General features: G+C 52.5%; 1 protein-coding gene across 1 annotated transcript in view; it reads left to right on the top strand.

Moving 5' to 3' along the window:
- MYH11 (myosin, heavy chain 11, smooth muscle) overlaps positions 1 to 16,064 on the top strand; it is a 140,497-nt gene that overhangs the window by 102,144 nt on the left and 22,289 nt on the right. The window contains exons 12-27 of the mRNA XM_015561293.1: positions 85 to 203; positions 1,011 to 1,163; positions 2,072 to 2,245; positions 3,905 to 4,078; positions 5,808 to 5,922; positions 6,390 to 6,583; positions 7,995 to 8,116; positions 8,222 to 8,291; positions 8,460 to 8,620; positions 10,464 to 10,572; positions 11,118 to 11,249; positions 11,340 to 11,546; positions 12,416 to 12,553; positions 13,646 to 13,769; positions 14,474 to 14,648; positions 14,935 to 14,947. Of these exons, the coding sequence (XP_015416779.1) occupies positions 85 to 203; positions 1,011 to 1,163; positions 2,072 to 2,245; positions 3,905 to 4,078; positions 5,808 to 5,922; positions 6,390 to 6,583; positions 7,995 to 8,116; positions 8,222 to 8,291; positions 8,460 to 8,620; positions 10,464 to 10,572; positions 11,118 to 11,249; positions 11,340 to 11,546; positions 12,416 to 12,553; positions 13,646 to 13,769; positions 14,474 to 14,648; positions 14,935 to 14,947 (2,180 nt within the window). The remainder of the gene's footprint in view (positions 1 to 84; positions 204 to 1,010; positions 1,164 to 2,071; positions 2,246 to 3,904; positions 4,079 to 5,807; positions 5,923 to 6,389; positions 6,584 to 7,994; positions 8,117 to 8,221; positions 8,292 to 8,459; positions 8,621 to 10,463; positions 10,573 to 11,117; positions 11,250 to 11,339; positions 11,547 to 12,415; positions 12,554 to 13,645; positions 13,770 to 14,473; positions 14,649 to 14,934; positions 14,948 to 16,064) is intronic.

The raw sequence follows: 16,064 nt of genomic DNA, 5'->3' as shown, positions 1-16,064 counted from the left end.
GTCTATGCAAATATCCATGTGATGTGCTTAGTCCCCAAGCCTTCTCTTTGTGATGCACTAAATATGCTTGTTTTCTCTACCCAGCTGCTCAGAAAGTTTGTCACCTCATGGGAATTAATGTGACGGATTTCACCAGAGCCGTCCTCACCCCACGTATAAAAGTCGGGCGGGATGTGGTACAGAAAGCGCAGACAAAAGAACAGGTAAGGATGCGCTTGCTCTTTTTTCCTGCAGGATCTCACATCCAGCCATCCAGCCAGCCATTCATTTATCCATATTTTCATCCCTCTATTCATCTATCCACTCATCCATTCATTTCTCCATCCATTCAGCCATCTATTCATCTACCCACTTATCCACTCATTCATCCCTTCATTTCTCCATCCATGCATTCATCCATCTGTTCACAGTGTGTCCATCCATCCATCATTTATCCATCCATTCACCCATCCACCTATCCACTTATCCACCCATTCATTTATCTTTCCATCCATGTTTTCACCCATTTATATGTTATAAACCAATTCACCCATCTTCCTTTCCCTCTGTCCATGTCTTCATCCCTCGTCTATCCAACACTAGAACATTCAAAGTCCCCTGTCAGGTTTTGAAAACACAACACTGAACAAGAACAGCAGAGTCCCTCACCCATGACCTCATCTTGATCTCTTAGTTGTAGGGACCAGGCCTGACCTAAAAGATTTTGAAATGACTGTGTGCCCTTTCTAGAGGCAGGACTGACTCCCTCTGCAGGGCCCCTGGATGGAACAGGCGCCCCCTCTGTGCCAGGTCCCTCTCACAGGGAATGTTTACTTATCCAAAGTCATTCCTTCGGTCTGAGTTCGCTATCCCTCACTGCTGCTTTCTGCAGAGATGGTGCCGTTTGCTTTTTTGTTTGCTTTTTAAGGACTTACTCTAAGTAGGAGAAGAATAAAACTCTGAGCCATCAGCTGGGTTCCTGTGAAAACGCAGCCCATGGGCGTAACCGTGTTCCCTCGCTCCCCCCACAGGCAGACTTTGCCATGGAGGCTCTGGCCAAGGCCACGTATGAGCGCCTTTTCCGCTGGATACTCGGCCGTGTGAACAAAGCCCTGGACAAGACCCACCGGCAAGGGGCTTCGTTCCTGGGGATCCTGGACATTGCTGGATTTGAGATCTTTGAGGTACAGTGTGGTGGGATGACAGCAGCCACGGACGTGGCTCTCTGGGGTGAAGCTTCCCCTCAGAGAATGCATCATTTTGGAGAAAGGCAGGCAGATGGCTACTGTAGGGTGGGAGGCTGACCTTGAGGGTGGAAGGGACAGAAATCCAGCAGGGGATGCATTGGTGTGTGAAACTGAGAAGGCCCCCATCAGACAAGCGGGACCTGGTCCCCTGCCCTCTCCCACCTGGACCCTGTTCTCACACAGACTCCCCTCCTGGTGGCAAGATCACTGCCACCGCTCTCAACGGCCCCTTGGCAGCCTTGGCAGCTGCAGCCAGTTCCAGCTGCTTACCACAGTCCCAGCCAGTTCTCACCAAAATCTCGGCATTGAGTCTCATTGACTCAGACTCCCCGGGGTTGGGCCACTGGTGACCTTAGAGCCAAGCACTGTTTCCAGGGTCTTGCCTTAGTTCATGCGGTGCCGCATGGCTACTGGATCTCACAGCCATGGGTTAGGGGACATTCTCAATGAGAGGGGAAGGCTGGAGATTGACAGATATTCCCAAACCTATCTACTCCCTCTCCGAGCCTCGGTTTCTACATCTGCAAAATGGGGGCGATAAAATACCTGACACAGTAATTCTTTCCACAAATCATTGTGCAGATGGAGGAGATACGCATCCTTAAAGCAATGTGTGTGTAGACCACGTGATAGGAGAGTGGCTCCATTTTGCCAGCCCCCCATGACCTGTAGGCAGCCGTTGGTGGGGCCTAAGCCCTCTCGGGGTGCTGAAATGGCAGAGCGGGCTCTGGTGGAAAGGGTGGCAGGCCCTGGGGCTCTCTTCAGGGCAGAGATTCTCTTCAGGGCCCCGAGCCCCCTGCCTTCATCCATGATGCTCACGGGCCCCCTTGCTGTCCTGTGCTCAGGTGAACTCCTTCGAGCAGCTGTGCATCAACTACACCAACGAGAAGCTGCAGCAGCTGTTCAACCACACCATGTTCATCCTGGAGCAGGAGGAGTACCAGCGCGAGGGCATCGAGTGGAACTTCATCGACTTCGGGCTCGACCTGCAGCCCTGCATCGAGCTCATCGAGCGGCCGGTGAGGGCCCACGTCACACTCGCATGCGTGTGTGACCTCCTGCGGCGGCATGTGGACCCTGCCCGCTCCGTGTGTGCACGCTTCCCCCAGCACTGAGTCCTTGTGGGCTCAGTCACATTTTCCCTTACCCCACATTTTAAAGCAAAGGTATTTTCTTTTTCTATTTCTCTTTTTCTCCCTCCCTTCCCTCCCCTCCCTTCCCCTCTTTCCCATTCATTTATTTAAAAAGTCAGGAGCCTTTGTTTTGTTCACTGATGTATCCCAAACTCCTAGAACCATGCATGTAGTAGATGCCCAATAGATAATTGTTGAATGACTATTTATTGAGCACCTACTAGGTGCGGGGCCCGTCTTTAGGGGTTAGGGATGTAACCGTGAATGAGATGAACTTGGTCCCTGCCCTCCTGGAGGAGCGGGCAATAGAACCAGACAAACAAAGCAAGTGAACCATCCTGATAAAGCCAGAGTGGAGAATGACTGCACAGAGCAGGGGGAAGCACTTCCCAATTCTGAGTCCAAACAAGTGAAGGCCATTCCAGCAGAATGAATGGCATTTGCAAATAAGGCTGCACTCTTGACACCTTAGTTTAGACTGCCTCCCACAGGGAAGCGCTTTACTAAAAGGAATCCTGAGGTGAATCTATATATATAAAAGGCTAAGTGTCCGTTTGTCTGACCGGTAGCTATGACGTGCACTGACCACCAGGGGGCAGACGCTTAATGCAGGAGCTGCCATAACGCGCACTGGCCATTTAAAAATAAACGGCACCACGGACCTGGTGCCGACAAACCAACACTCGACAAACCAACACTCGGCTTCCCCCAGGTGGGACACAGGTCCCACCACCCGCCAGAACAACACCACACCAAATCGCAGCCAACGATGCCAAGACCCCATGGCGCAAAATGAGGCCCACAGCCCAGCCCAGCCCAGAAATGGTCGCTGTGGGTGCTGGGTAATGACATCATGTAGCAACACCCGGCCTCCTCTCCCTAGCGACTAGCCTCCTTGGAGTTTCTTCAGCCCAGGAACCCGATTTGCTTTATAGCCAGATGCAAACATTTTACACTTTAACAAAATGTCTGTGAAGCATTTTCCCGAAGTTTAACTAAATCATAAAGCAGGTCTAATTAAGCAAGTTTATTCCATATCTATAAAAGGCTAAGTTGACTCACGCATGCGTGATTCATATGAAGCTCTCGCCGGCGCCAATCGCACACGTGTGTTTTGATCTGTCATTGTCAGTCGTGAATTTGGTTGACACTTCTACTATATAGAAAGGGTGAATAGCGATATTAAAATATTTCTTCTAATTAATTTCCTTTCAATGTGCACGAATCCGTGCACCGGCACACTAGTGTTTATATAAAGCAAGGTGTGAAATCTTTGTGATGTTGCATGTGCTGCCCACTAGGGGGCAGCAGCAAACATGTTCTGTTGGTGGTGCTTGCCCTTATATCCCCAATGCTGGTCCATTGGACACATGGTAATTTGGGGATATATTTTGCAGGGAGGGAACCAAAATAAAGAGGGTATAAATCCATCTTTATATGTAGGCAGATATGGTATGAGAGCTAGGGAGCTGCCTGTGCGTGTGTTTGGGTGGCAAGCCTGAGGCTTGAGCCCTGGCTGTGATCTGCCCTGCTTGTCCTCCACAGAACAACCCTCCAGGCGTGCTCGCCCTGCTGGATGAGGAGTGCTGGTTCCCCAAAGCCACAGACAAGTCCTTCGTGGAGAAGCTGTGCTCAGAGCAGGGCAACCACCCCAAGTTCCAGAAGCCCAAGCAGCTCAAGGACAAAACCGAGTTCTCCATCATCCACTATGCTGGGAAGGTACCCACTGCGTGTCCCAGGGGTCTGTCTGTCCCGGGGACCTCAGGAGGGATGCCAGAGCAAGAGCAGCTTGGGAATGGCAGAACCCAAAGGCATCTTGTGTAAATCAAATCCTAAGCAAGGCTATTTATGATTGTTGTCTAAGTGTCTGGAAGGGACAAGATATATATAATCTGACCATGGTGGCCGGCTAGTTCTTTCTTGTATAGACTCTAAATCCGTCCTGCTGCAGGGTAAACCCAGCAGGAAGAGCCAACCAGAATGGAGTGACCAATAAACCCAATTTTGGGTTCGCAAGAATCTCCTTTATCATGGCCTTGGGTTTGCCATTGGCAGCCTATTCCGTCCAGAGAAATCTGTGATGGTGTCACCTTTTCGTTGTCAACTCCTCTTCTTCCTCCTCCTCTTCCTTCTCTCCATCATCATCATCATCATCATGCTTCATGGCTGTTAATGTACAGAACCTTCCCCTGTGCCTCCTGGGTAATTTAGAAAGACATAACTTGGTTTGGCTTACAGAATCTTAGAGCATTTTTATTGATGCTCCAGAATCCCCACTGCATCATGGGAATAGGCAATGCCCTAAGTCAGGGGTTGGAAAACTGTAGTCCATGCACCAAATCTGACCCACAGCCTGTTTTTGTAAATAAAGCTTTATTGGCACCCATTTGATTACATAACATCTGTGGCTGTCTTTATGCTATAACGATAGAGTTGAGTGGCTGTGACAGACGGTATGGCCTGCAAAACTGAAAATCTGGGCCTTTACAAAAAAAGTTTGCCAGCTCCTACCCTATCCTCAAGGGAGCATCATTCCTTTAGGCACAGAGAGAGAATGCTTTTCTTTTCCCCACTTCATAGTTGGTTTCTTTTTAGTCCTCTTTCAGATCAGGCCTGGCCATCACCATAACAACCCACATCCCGTAAGAACCCACCAGAGAGATTTTACGAGTTGCTTCCATATCATAGTCACAATCATAAAATGAAGGCTTGCCCTGGCTGGTTTTTCTCAGTGGTTAGAGCATGAGTCCATGTACCTGGGTTGCCGGTTCAATCTCTGGCCCCAGTCGGGGCGCATGCGGGATGTGTCTATCGATGTGTCTCTCTCACATTGATGTTTCTCTCCCTCTCTCTCTCCTTCCCTCCCTTACACTCTCAAAAAAAAATCAATGGAAAAAATATTCTCAGGTGAGGATTAACAAAAATAAATAATAAAAAATAAATAAAGTGAAGGCTTTGGCCACGGTCAGTATTCGAGTTGGGAATTTACATCCATGTATCAAAATCTCCCAGTTACAAAACTTATGTTCATCAGAGAGAGGACAAAAGGTCTGCAAACCTAATTTAAAAACTGGAATTGTTGTCGAGCCTTCTCTAGATGAGGGCGAACTTTCATGTGAGGGAGACATTGACCATCAGCCAAGCTCTTCACCACTCGGAGGGCAGCCGGTATCATCCCAGGCTCTGGAGGCGGCCAGAGAAGGGTTATTAGGAGAATGCAAGGAATAGAGACAAGGCCTTCCAGCAGTGGCTGCCATTGCCTGGTGCCCTACTGTGCGCAGGGCCCTTTAAAGTCCTGATCTGCTGTTCTCTTCGTTGGAGTTATGGATTCTCACCATGGCAGCTGCTAATGTCATTTCCTCGCTGACCTTGGGCGATCTGGGAGGGAAACAGGAGGACCCGGGCTCTGCCCTTAGTTCATAACTGACCGGAGGGTGGCTCTTGGCAGGTGGACTACAACGCGGCTGCCTGGCTGACCAAGAACATGGACCCGCTGAATGACAATGTGACTGCCCTCCTCAACGCCTCTTCAGACAAGTTTGTGGCCGACCTGTGGAAGGACGGTAAGGCCCCACCTGCTGGAGCTGGAGAGCTGGGCACCAGAGTCCTCCCCTCCTCCAGCTGCCCCCAATGCCCACACCTGCTCCCAGGAGGGGCGGCCACATGGGGCTACAGGAGAGGGCCATGTTGGCAGGTGCTAGTGACATCTTATTGGCACATTCAACCACCTCAGAGCCCCCTTAACCCCACACCTGGGCCCCAGGGAGAAAGTCTGCAATCAGGGCAGATGGAGGAAGTAGCGTCCGAGGCACGATGAGTGAGAGTGCCCCCATCCAGAGTCGGAAAGACTGAACTGTCTCACCCCTGCCACACACTTTCCATCACTCGGGAGCTCTCAGATTCCCCAAGCAGATAACAGCTGGAAAGCAATCCCCTTACCTAGTGCTGGAGGGAAGGCATTGGCAGCAGAGAGAAGAATGGGGACCCTGGGTGGGCCGGAGGCTGATGCCGCCCTCAATGTGCCCCCCAGTGGACCGTATCGTGGGGCTGGACCAGATGGCCAAGATGACGGAGAGCTCGCTGCCCAGCGCCTCCAAGACCAAGAAGGGCATGTTCCGGACGGTGGGGCAGCTGTACAAGGAGCAGCTGGGGAAGCTGATGACCACACTGCGCAACACCACGCCCAACTTCGTGCGCTGCATCATCCCCAACCACGAGAAGAGGGTGAGGCCGCCCACTGGCTGCTGCTGGGGGGAGGGAGGGGCGGTCAGAACGTCCCCCGGGACATCACCAGGTCTACAGGGAATGGGGACGGCAGGCAAGGATAGAGGGGCAAGAAGAAAGCCTGACCCCCCCTACCCCAAGGGTTCCATCTGACATAGGGGAAGGTTGGCTGAATTTGGGGTCCATTCCCCATCCTGGAGGCAAAAGAAGACAGGAAGGGAGACTGTGTCCAGACACTTGCAGCCCTGGAGTTGCTGTCCAAGGGATCAAATGACCATGAATTCATCATTCCAGTTGATATTTCCTGAGTTCCTGCCTGTGCTGGGGAGACAGTGCTGGAAAGGTTGAGGTCCTCACCTCAGATTTCTTGTAGTCTAGGGCAGGGGTGCTCAGCTGGGGGCAGTTGTGCCCCTACCCAGGGGACATCTGGCCCCGTCTGGGGACATTTGTGGTTGTCATACCTGGGAGGGGGTGACTACAGGCATCCAGTGCGTAGAGGCCAGGTCTGCGCTAAACATCCCACAGTGCACAGGGCATCCCACGACAGAGAAGGATCCTACCCAGTGTGTCAGTAGTGCTCAGGTGGCGGGAGATCCGTGGGCAAGACAGACACACAAGCTGGTAACCGTGGTGCAATGTGCTAAATTATGAGAACTCCAAACAGCGGGGGCTCCCGCTCCAGCTTCTCAGGGCTGAGAGGAAGCTTCTTAGAGAATGTGCACGTTGAGAGGCATCAACTTGGTGAAGTGGAGGGGAGGCTGGGGAGGGCATCCTAGGCAGAGGGACCAGTACAACAAAAGTGTGGAGGTAACAAATGAAGCATCTTGGCAAGAAAACGCTAGTTAGGTGGTTGCATGCTGATGTGTGATGGTGTGAGGCAGGGATTGGGAAGAGCTGGGGCTGAACAGTGTCAGGGGCTAGATCAGGGAGTTGCTGTGGGTGGACCAGAGCCTGGCCTTCCTTCTGTGGTACCACTGGGGCTTTAAAAGCAGAGGTATGTCATGATCAGGTTTACACCTTAGAAACCAAATGAGGGGATGAGAGGAGAGGCAGGACCGGGGGTGAGAAGACCAGGTAAGAGGCTGTGGTGGGCTTTGGGCAGGAGAAGATGGTGGCGAGTGGATGGTAGTGACGATGGCCAATGGAGAGAAGTGGGTGGATTGGGAGATACTCGGGAGGTAGGAGCTTTAGAACTGGTGATGGACAGGAAGTGAGGAAGAGGAAGGTGACAAAGAAGCCCCAGTTTCCAGCTAGGTGATGCCACCAAGTAGAAGAGAGAGATCCCTCAGCTGAGACCTCACCGGGTTGATCCTGGTGGACTGGTGAGGGGGGTCACCCAGGCCTGAGACTCAGGGCTTGCTGCTCCCTGAGTCCCAGCCCCGGTGGCCCATCGCCCTTTCCACCTTTGCAGTCCGGCAAGCTGGATGCCTTCCTGGTGCTGGAGCAGCTGCGGTGCAACGGGGTGCTAGAAGGCATCCGCATCTGCCGCCAGGGCTTCCCCAACAGGATCGTCTTCCAGGAGTTCCGCCAACGGTGAGCCCGCCAGGGCAGGCACCGGTGGGGCAGTGGGTGAGCGGGTGGCGGAGGGAGGGATGCTGGAGTGGCGCTCGGTTGGTGACTTCTCTCCTGTGTCTCAAGCTACGAGATCCTGGCCGCGAATGCCATTCCCAAAGGCTTCATGGACGGGAAGCAGGCCTGCATCCTCATGGTGAGCCCAGCCCCGCCCCGCCCTGCCCCGGAAATCCAGCGGCAGCCCTCCCCGGCTCTGGTGGCACTGCCAGGAGCTGCTTTGGGTGTGATCTCCCTGACACCGGCTTAACCCCTGGCCACATGGCACAGCTGAGAATGGGAACTCTTGTCTTCCTTCCTTCTGCAGATCAAAGCCCTAGAACTCGACCCCAACTTGTACAGGATCGGGCAGAGCAAAATCTTCTTCAGAACCGGGGTCCTGGCCCACCTGGAAGAGGAGCGAGACTTGAAGATCACAGACGTCATCATGGCTTTCCAGGCCATGTGTCGTGGCTACCTGGCCAGAAAGTAAGGACTCGCCTACTGTCACCTCCCCACACACACAGATGGGAGACACACACTTCTAGGAGCTTGCTGGCCTCATGTTCTTCTTCTTTTTTTAAAGTATATTTTTATTGACTTAGAATAAGGGATAGGGGGAGAGAGAGAGAGAGAAACATCAATGATGAGAGAGAATCATTAACCGGCTGCCTCCTGCATGCCCCACACTGGGAATAAAACCTGCTACCCAGGCATGTGCCCTGACCTGGAATTGAACCGTGACCTCCTGGTTCATAGGTTGACACTCAACCTCTGAGCCACACCTGCCGGGCTGGCCACATGTTCTGATTCCCTGACTCACATAGGCCGTCTGCTTTCAGATACTCCACTGATTGGATGTCAGTGTTTTCTTGGGGGGAAGAAATGCTACCGTTTAATATAAGCACTGGTCATGAGGGCAGGAGGGAAGGTTAAGACCATGACTCTAGATCGTTAGACCTTAGTTCTCATCCTGGCTCCCCCACCTATTTGCTGATGGGCCTTGGGCAAGTTACTTGACCTCTCTGAGCCTGAGGTCTCTCCACTGGAAAATAGCATATTCATTCCTGCCTCGTGGAATAGTTTACGAGGAGTTAGTGAAATACTTCCTGAAAAGGGTTGAGAACAGTGCCTGGTTATCATCTTGGAAGTGTGAGACTATGAGTAGGTACCCGAGGAAAGAGTCTTTGGCTGTATCTATAGCCTTGTGTCCAGATGGGGTTCATCAGGCAGGGTCTTGGCAGGTCTGATGCCCCTTCTGTTTTGGGAAGCCTGGGGCCATGTGCGGGCCAGGGTCCTTGAAAGTTACACCCTTTGGTGGCAGGGACTGGTGGAGCCGCTCTGTCCGGGGTTATGTCATGAATGAAGGCTCCTGCTGCCATCTGCAGAGCCCTGATCGTGTCAAGCTGATTCAGTGCCAAGGGGACCCAAGGTGGTCAAGGCCAGATCTAGGGAGCTCTTGGTCCAGGAACAGACCTAGCTTCAGTTTCATAATTCTGTTACCACCCCAACCCCCAGCCCCCAACCCGCCTCCAGACTACTGAGGGCAGTTTTATTCTTCAAGTTCACCCACGTTCAAGATGGCAGAGAGAAGAGGACTGTGCTCACTGTTCATGGTTTCTCAAACCTAACAGCCCTTAACCCCTTCCCCGGCAGAAACGTGTATACTAGTTTTCACAAAATGTTCTTTTTCAGTCGTCGACGAGTATACTAAGAAAATATGGTAAAAAAATATGGTTTATAGGAAGACGAGTTACAAACTGTTTTCATAACCAGCATCAAAAATACTATATAGAACCGAAATAAAAAAATTAGTCTGAAAAAGAAACGTTTTTAACAAAAAAATTGTTGGGGAAGGGGTTAAACAAGAAGCGTGCTAGTTCTAGGTCAGGTTTGAGATTTCTGAAATACACCTGAGGAAGGAATATGTTTGTCAGACACTCAGCTTTGGGGAAGATGTGGCACAGCTTGGGGTGAGCAGCATTCCCCTAGGAATGATGTAGCAGGGACCGATTTCCTCGATGTTTGGATCACAGCTCTGGCTCCAGGGTATTGTGTGAGCCTTGGGTCTCCCTTGCCGGCTGGGAAAGGCTCTTGTCTCCATATCATCTGAGTGGTCTGTGCCGAGACAGTATCCCTGTGCTGATGCTCAGAGCCCCTGGAAGAACCTGAGCTGGAGAAAAGGGGGGTTGTCCTCATGCAAGTCGCAAAATCACAGGCGAAATTGACGCGTGTTGCTTTCAGGATGCTGCAGGGTGGGATGCTGTGGCCACAAAGTGAGACATGTGTCGGGTGAACGGGGCTTCTCATGGCTCCCTGCCCCTCCCCCCAGGGCCTTTGCCAAGAGGCAGCAGCAGCTGACGGCCATGAAGGTGATTCAGAGGAACTGTGCCGCCTACCTCAAGCTGCGCAACTGGCAGTGGTGGAGGCTCTTCACCAAGGTGAGTGCTCCGGCCCCACCTAGCTCTCAGGACCCCCAGCCCTGGTTCTTCACTCCAGATGCTCCAGATGTGGGACTGGAGATGGTTGTCCGTGGGTGTGCAGCCGAGAGCTTGAGATCAAACCTGGCCTGTTGGTGATGCTCCAGGCAGGCCTGTCTCCGGTGCATCTGATGAAGGCCCACCCTCCTTGGCACCTGGGTTACAGCCGTGACCTTAACACATCACCACAAGGATCCCTCACAGTGCCCTTCGATAACCATGCCCAGTTCTTTTCTAGCCACACCTACTTTCTTCCATAGCCACACCCATTTCCTTCATAGCCCTAAGTCTAGAATGTTTAGCAGCATCCCTGGCCTCTGCCCACTAGATGCCGGGAGCACCCCCTGCCTCAGTTGTGACAGCTAAAACTATCTCCAGAAATTGCCACACGTCCCCTTGGGGTGGGGTAAAATTGTCCCCGGCTGAGAAGCACTGATCTGCTTTTATTACAAGACTGTACCCCTTTTGCCATGAAAATAAACGCTGTGCTGACTGTGTGTGTGCAGGTGAAGCCCCTGCTGCAGGTGACGCGGCAGGAGGAGGAGATGCAGGCCAAGGAGGATGAGCTGCAGAAGACCAAGGAGCGGCAGCAGAAGGCAGAGAGCGAGCTCAAGGAGCTGGAGCAGAAGCACTCACAGGTGCTTGGCAGGGAGCCTGACGGGGGCTGCGAGGGAGGCAGGATGCCTGTTCCTGGGGACTCACTGGCCACCTCCCACCCCCGCATGCAGCTGGCCGAGGAGAAGACCCTGCTGCAGGAGCAGCTGCAGGCGGAGACGGAACTGTATGCTGAGGCCGAGGAGATGCGGGTCCGGCTGGCGGCCAAGAAGCAGGAGCTGGAGGAGATCCTGCATGAGATGGAGGCCCGCCTGGAGGAGGAGGAAGACCGGGGCCAGCAGCTGCAGGCAGAAAGGAAGAAGATGGCCCAGCAGATGCTGGTAAGGCACGGGAGGGGCTGACCTTCCCTGCAGGCAGGCCTGTGAGGCCCGTCTGATGATATATGTCCCCACTGCACAGATGAAGAGACTAAGGCTTGGGAGGGAACTGCCGTCTGTGCACACAGGTCTCCCTAAAGCCCGCTCTGCTCTGCCCTGCCTTTCGCATGCTTTTATTTTTTCTCCTAATAGCAGCTGTGTGTGAGGGGTAATTATATTGGTGCAGACAAAACACCCAAAATAAACATTTATTTCACATAGTTAGGAATCTGACAGTGGCTTTGCTAGATGGGTCTGGCTTAGCATCTCTCATGAAGTTACAGTCAAGAAGTCAGCTGGGCTGCAGTCATCTGAAGGCTTGACTGGGGCTGGAGGACCCACTTCTACATGACTCACTCACGTGGCTGTAGGCGGGAGACCTCAGTTCCTCACCTTGTGAGCTTCTCCACGTGGCTGCTTGAGTGTCCTCACAACTTGGCAGCTGGCTTCCCCCGGGAGGAGTGAGTCGGGAGAGGAGAGAGAGCAGGGGAGGAAGGCACAGTGCCTCTTATAGCCTGATTGCTGGTGTTACACTCCATCACTTCCTCTTGACTTTGTTAGAAGCAAGTCACTAAGTCCTGCCCACAATCAAGGGGAGAGGAATTAGGCTCCACCTTGGAAAGGAAGAGTATAATTGGTGGACGCACTTCAAAACCACCATGGCACCTACTCTCCCATTTTATAGATGAGGGGACTGAGGCTCCATGAAGCAAAGCTTAATTTCCGATGAAAGGAGACTGCAGAGCACTGGGGTCCTCAGGCCCAGCCTGTGTTAGTCCCCGGGGCTCCAGGAGAGTGACTTCTAAACAAGGCTGTGATTCATTTCCCACCAGGACCTGGAGGAACAGCTGGAGGAGGAGGAAGCTGCGAGGCAGAAGCTGCAACTTGAAAAGGTCACGGCTGAGGCCAAGATCAAGAAACTGGAGGATGACATCCTGGTCATGGATGATCAGAACAACAAACTGTCAAAAGTGAGTGGGGTTGAGCATCTGCATTCCAATGACAGGCTCCCCAGGGACAAGGATTTCAGATTATGTTTCTGTTTTAGCCAAATGAAAGGTATTGGAGGCCAAGCAAAGGTTTCTCTCTGACAAAGATAAACAAAGGTTTATCTTTGTGACCGCCCTGTGGATGCAGGTGTGCCATGGACTGGGTCCTGGCAGGATCACCAGCACCAGGGCTGCCACGGGGCAAGTCTCAGCAGCACCATGACCAATGGAGCCCCCAAGGTGTGCAAAGGAGGCCAAGGTGCCTGAGTCTCCGGGCCCTCTCCCACATTCTCATGGGCCCCCTCCAATTAGGGACAGCTGTCCTGATTTGCCTGGGATGGAGGGGCTCCTGGGATGTGGAACTTCCAGCACCAAAAGTGGAAAAGTCCCAGTGCCAAACAGGATGAGTCGGTCACCCTCGTCGGTAACTTCTAACCAGCCCCGCGGAGGGCAGGCTCCTTTTAGTTCTTTCAGCCAGATGTCAGCAGGGCACCTCCATGAGCCAGGCCCCATTAGGTGCAGGGCATGTGTGGTCAGAGAGGACCATGCCCTTGTGGGGCTTATATTCTAGGGTTATAGCAAATAGATCATCACACACATAATTATTAATAACCATTGTGATCAGGGTTCTGAAAGAGGTGTTGCCCATAGTATGAGAAGAGCACTAGGGGTGAAGGGAAGGAGGTTATTCAGGGAAGGCTTCCTGGAGGAAGTGGCATGTAAGTGGAAACCTAAAGACTGAGGTGCAGTTACAGGGAGAGGAGGTGGAGGAGCACCCCAGGCAGATGGCTCCATCTGGGCAAAGGCCCTGAGGCAGGGAAGAGCTGGCATGTGATAGGAAGGGAACGAGGGCCCCATTGGCTGGCACGTTGAAGTATGAGAGGCATAGTGACGTGAGAAGTGGCAGACTTTTGAAAATTAAGGAACTTCTCTTCACCGTTTCAGACTCGAGGCTGTATTTGGTTATCATGTGGGTTTTCAACTATTTATCTGGAAATCACTAAAAGTGAGACATAGATCCTGGAAGGAAAAAAAAAAAGGACTAATGGTGCTTCTTTTTCTTTCCCCCAAAAGGAGCGAAAACTCCTTGAAGAGAGGATTAGTGACTTAACGACGAATCTTGCAGAAGAGGAAGAAAAGGCCAAGAACCTCACCAAGCTGAAAAATAAGCACGAATCTATGATTTCAGAACTGGAAGGTAAGCCGGCTCCCAAAGGAGCTTTGAACCGTATTTTAAAACTAGAGAAATCAGAGAGGAAATTCAGAATGGCAGATTATTTCAAGAGAGGCAAATCCTCTGCAGGCTCCCCACTCTCCCTTAGTCAACATCCTACATCAGTGATGGCGAACCTTTTGAGCTCGGCATGTCAGCATTTTGAAAAATGCTAACTTAACTCTGGTGCCGTGTCACATATAGAAATTTTTTGATCTTTGCAACCATAGTAAAACAAAGATTTATATTTTTGATATTTATTTTATATATTTAAATGCCATTTAACAAAGAAAAATCAACCAAAAAAACGAGTTCACGTGTCACCTCTGACACGCGTGTCATAGGCTCACCATCACTGTCCTATATAATAAAGAGGTAATACGCTAATTAGACTGAACAGCAGAACAACTGTCCGGACAACCTTCTGGACAAAGCTGAGGCTGCAAGGGCCGAGCCCCTTGCACAAATTTTGTGCATCAGGCCTCTAGTACATTAATAATCAAAGGCCCTTTCCGTCAGGACTGACAGTTCTTCGTTGAGATAGTGGCGTGGGCGGGGCTGTTACCAGCGAGGGATGTGTGTGCATGTGCGTGCCTTTCCTCCGTGTGAAAGGCCTCAGCAGAGAGGCTCGTCCTCCGGGAGTCTTTCTGGTGGCTTCCGCCTCCTGAAGGGCCCCCGGCTTTGTCTAGTGCGGCTGAAGAAGGAGGAGAAGAACCGGCAGGAGCTGGAGAAGCTGAAACGGAAGCTGGAGGGAGAGGCCAGCGATTTCCACGAGCAGATCGCAGACCTGCAGGCACAGATTGCGGAGCTCAAGATGCAGCTGGCCAAGAAGGAGGAGGAGCTGCAGGCGGCCCTGGCCAGGTAGTGGGGCCACGGCCTGTGTGTTCCTGGGCCCTGCCAATCCAGTGGCCCAGTCTTCCTCCTCCACCAGGCAGGCCTCCATCTAATGCAAGGCCAGAAGCACGCCTTGACTTTCCTCTCTTCCCTCCAACCCATCCCTCTTTTTTTGTCTCCCATGGTGTCTCTCTTTTGGATGCCCAGGCCTTCCTCGTCCACACCCCAGTCCTGCATTTCTAGTTGACCACAGAGGCCCTTCTCTGGCACCTCCCACACCACATCAGAGGCTGGAATGGCCCTCCTCTCCCTCCAGCCCTCCTTCGAAGGTCTCCCTTTTGTGACTGCCAGGCCCCTCCCTAGCTTTTGCCCTCCCTGCACCTCCCACAGCCAGCAGGCAGCAGCCCTCAGGTTCTGCCGGCCCTTTGCCATGAGCCCCTCCCCCCACTCTGAGCTGGCTTCACACTAGTGGCCCCACACTGGCATAGACTCACCTGTTCGCTGTGTGCTAAGCTCTTTGGAAGCAATATCTTCACAGACACCTGGCCAGTGTGCCGCTGCTTTCTCCAGTTCACTGGGGAGGAAGCTGAGCCAGGGGAGGTGAAGGAGCGTGACTGTCACCCCGCTTTTGAGAGGCAGAGCTGGGATTTGAGCCCCAAAGCTTTCTGCTGATCCCCTGGTCCTGCTGCATGACTGTTAGAGTGACGGACCAGAAACATCAGTTGGGGTCATAAACCTAAACAAGCTTTGCTGGCTTGTGCAGGAAACCCAGGTCTTAGGCCTGGTACTCAGTGCCCACCTGCCCTCCGCAGTCTGACCCTAACCCAACCATTTTGCTTCCTCTCTCACTGCTGCCCATTCACAAGTGCAGTGCAATCGACATGCCTACCTCACCCTGCCCTGCAGTCTTGTCACTGTGCCTTCTCTCATGCCGTTTCCTTTCCACCACCCCACCCCCTCAACTTCCCTGCCCCCTCATGCATCAGGAGGGAGCTCCCTTCCATGAAATGCCTGGTTCACTCCACCCCATTCGAACGACGCTGCTCATATCCCACCTTGACCCAGGCTCACGGCCTCTCCCGGGCTGGGAGCCCTGGCTTTAGCATCACCCAACGCAGCGCCTGCCAAGGGCTTTTGCATGTAGCAGACACTCAGTCACTGTTTGAGCAAAGGAAGAACAAGTAGTCACCAAGGAGGGACAATTGTCCAACGTTCAGAAAGTCACTATTAAGCCCCTTCTGTGAATTAGGCACCTTGCCAGTCTGGGACCAGTGCTTTGCATTCACACACACAGAAAACCATGACCTACTTTTTACATCAGACCTTGGGACCCATCATGTCCTCCGTGAATGTCCAAGCAGTCCAGTGTAGCAAGGAGGGATCCACTGTGTCCTGGGGACGGGGTGCAACATGTTTTGCGATCCATGGAGCACGAGTGGCTGGGTC

Source organism: Myotis davidii, unplaced genomic scaffold (genome assembly GCF_000327345.1).
Source record: "Myotis davidii unplaced genomic scaffold, ASM32734v1 scaffold1115, whole genome shotgun sequence".
NCBI classification, from domain to species: Eukaryota; Metazoa; Chordata; class Mammalia; order Chiroptera; family Vespertilionidae; genus Myotis; species Myotis davidii.
The sequence above is the reverse complement of the archived record's forward strand: the minus strand, read 5'-3'. Positions and strand labels throughout refer to the sequence as shown.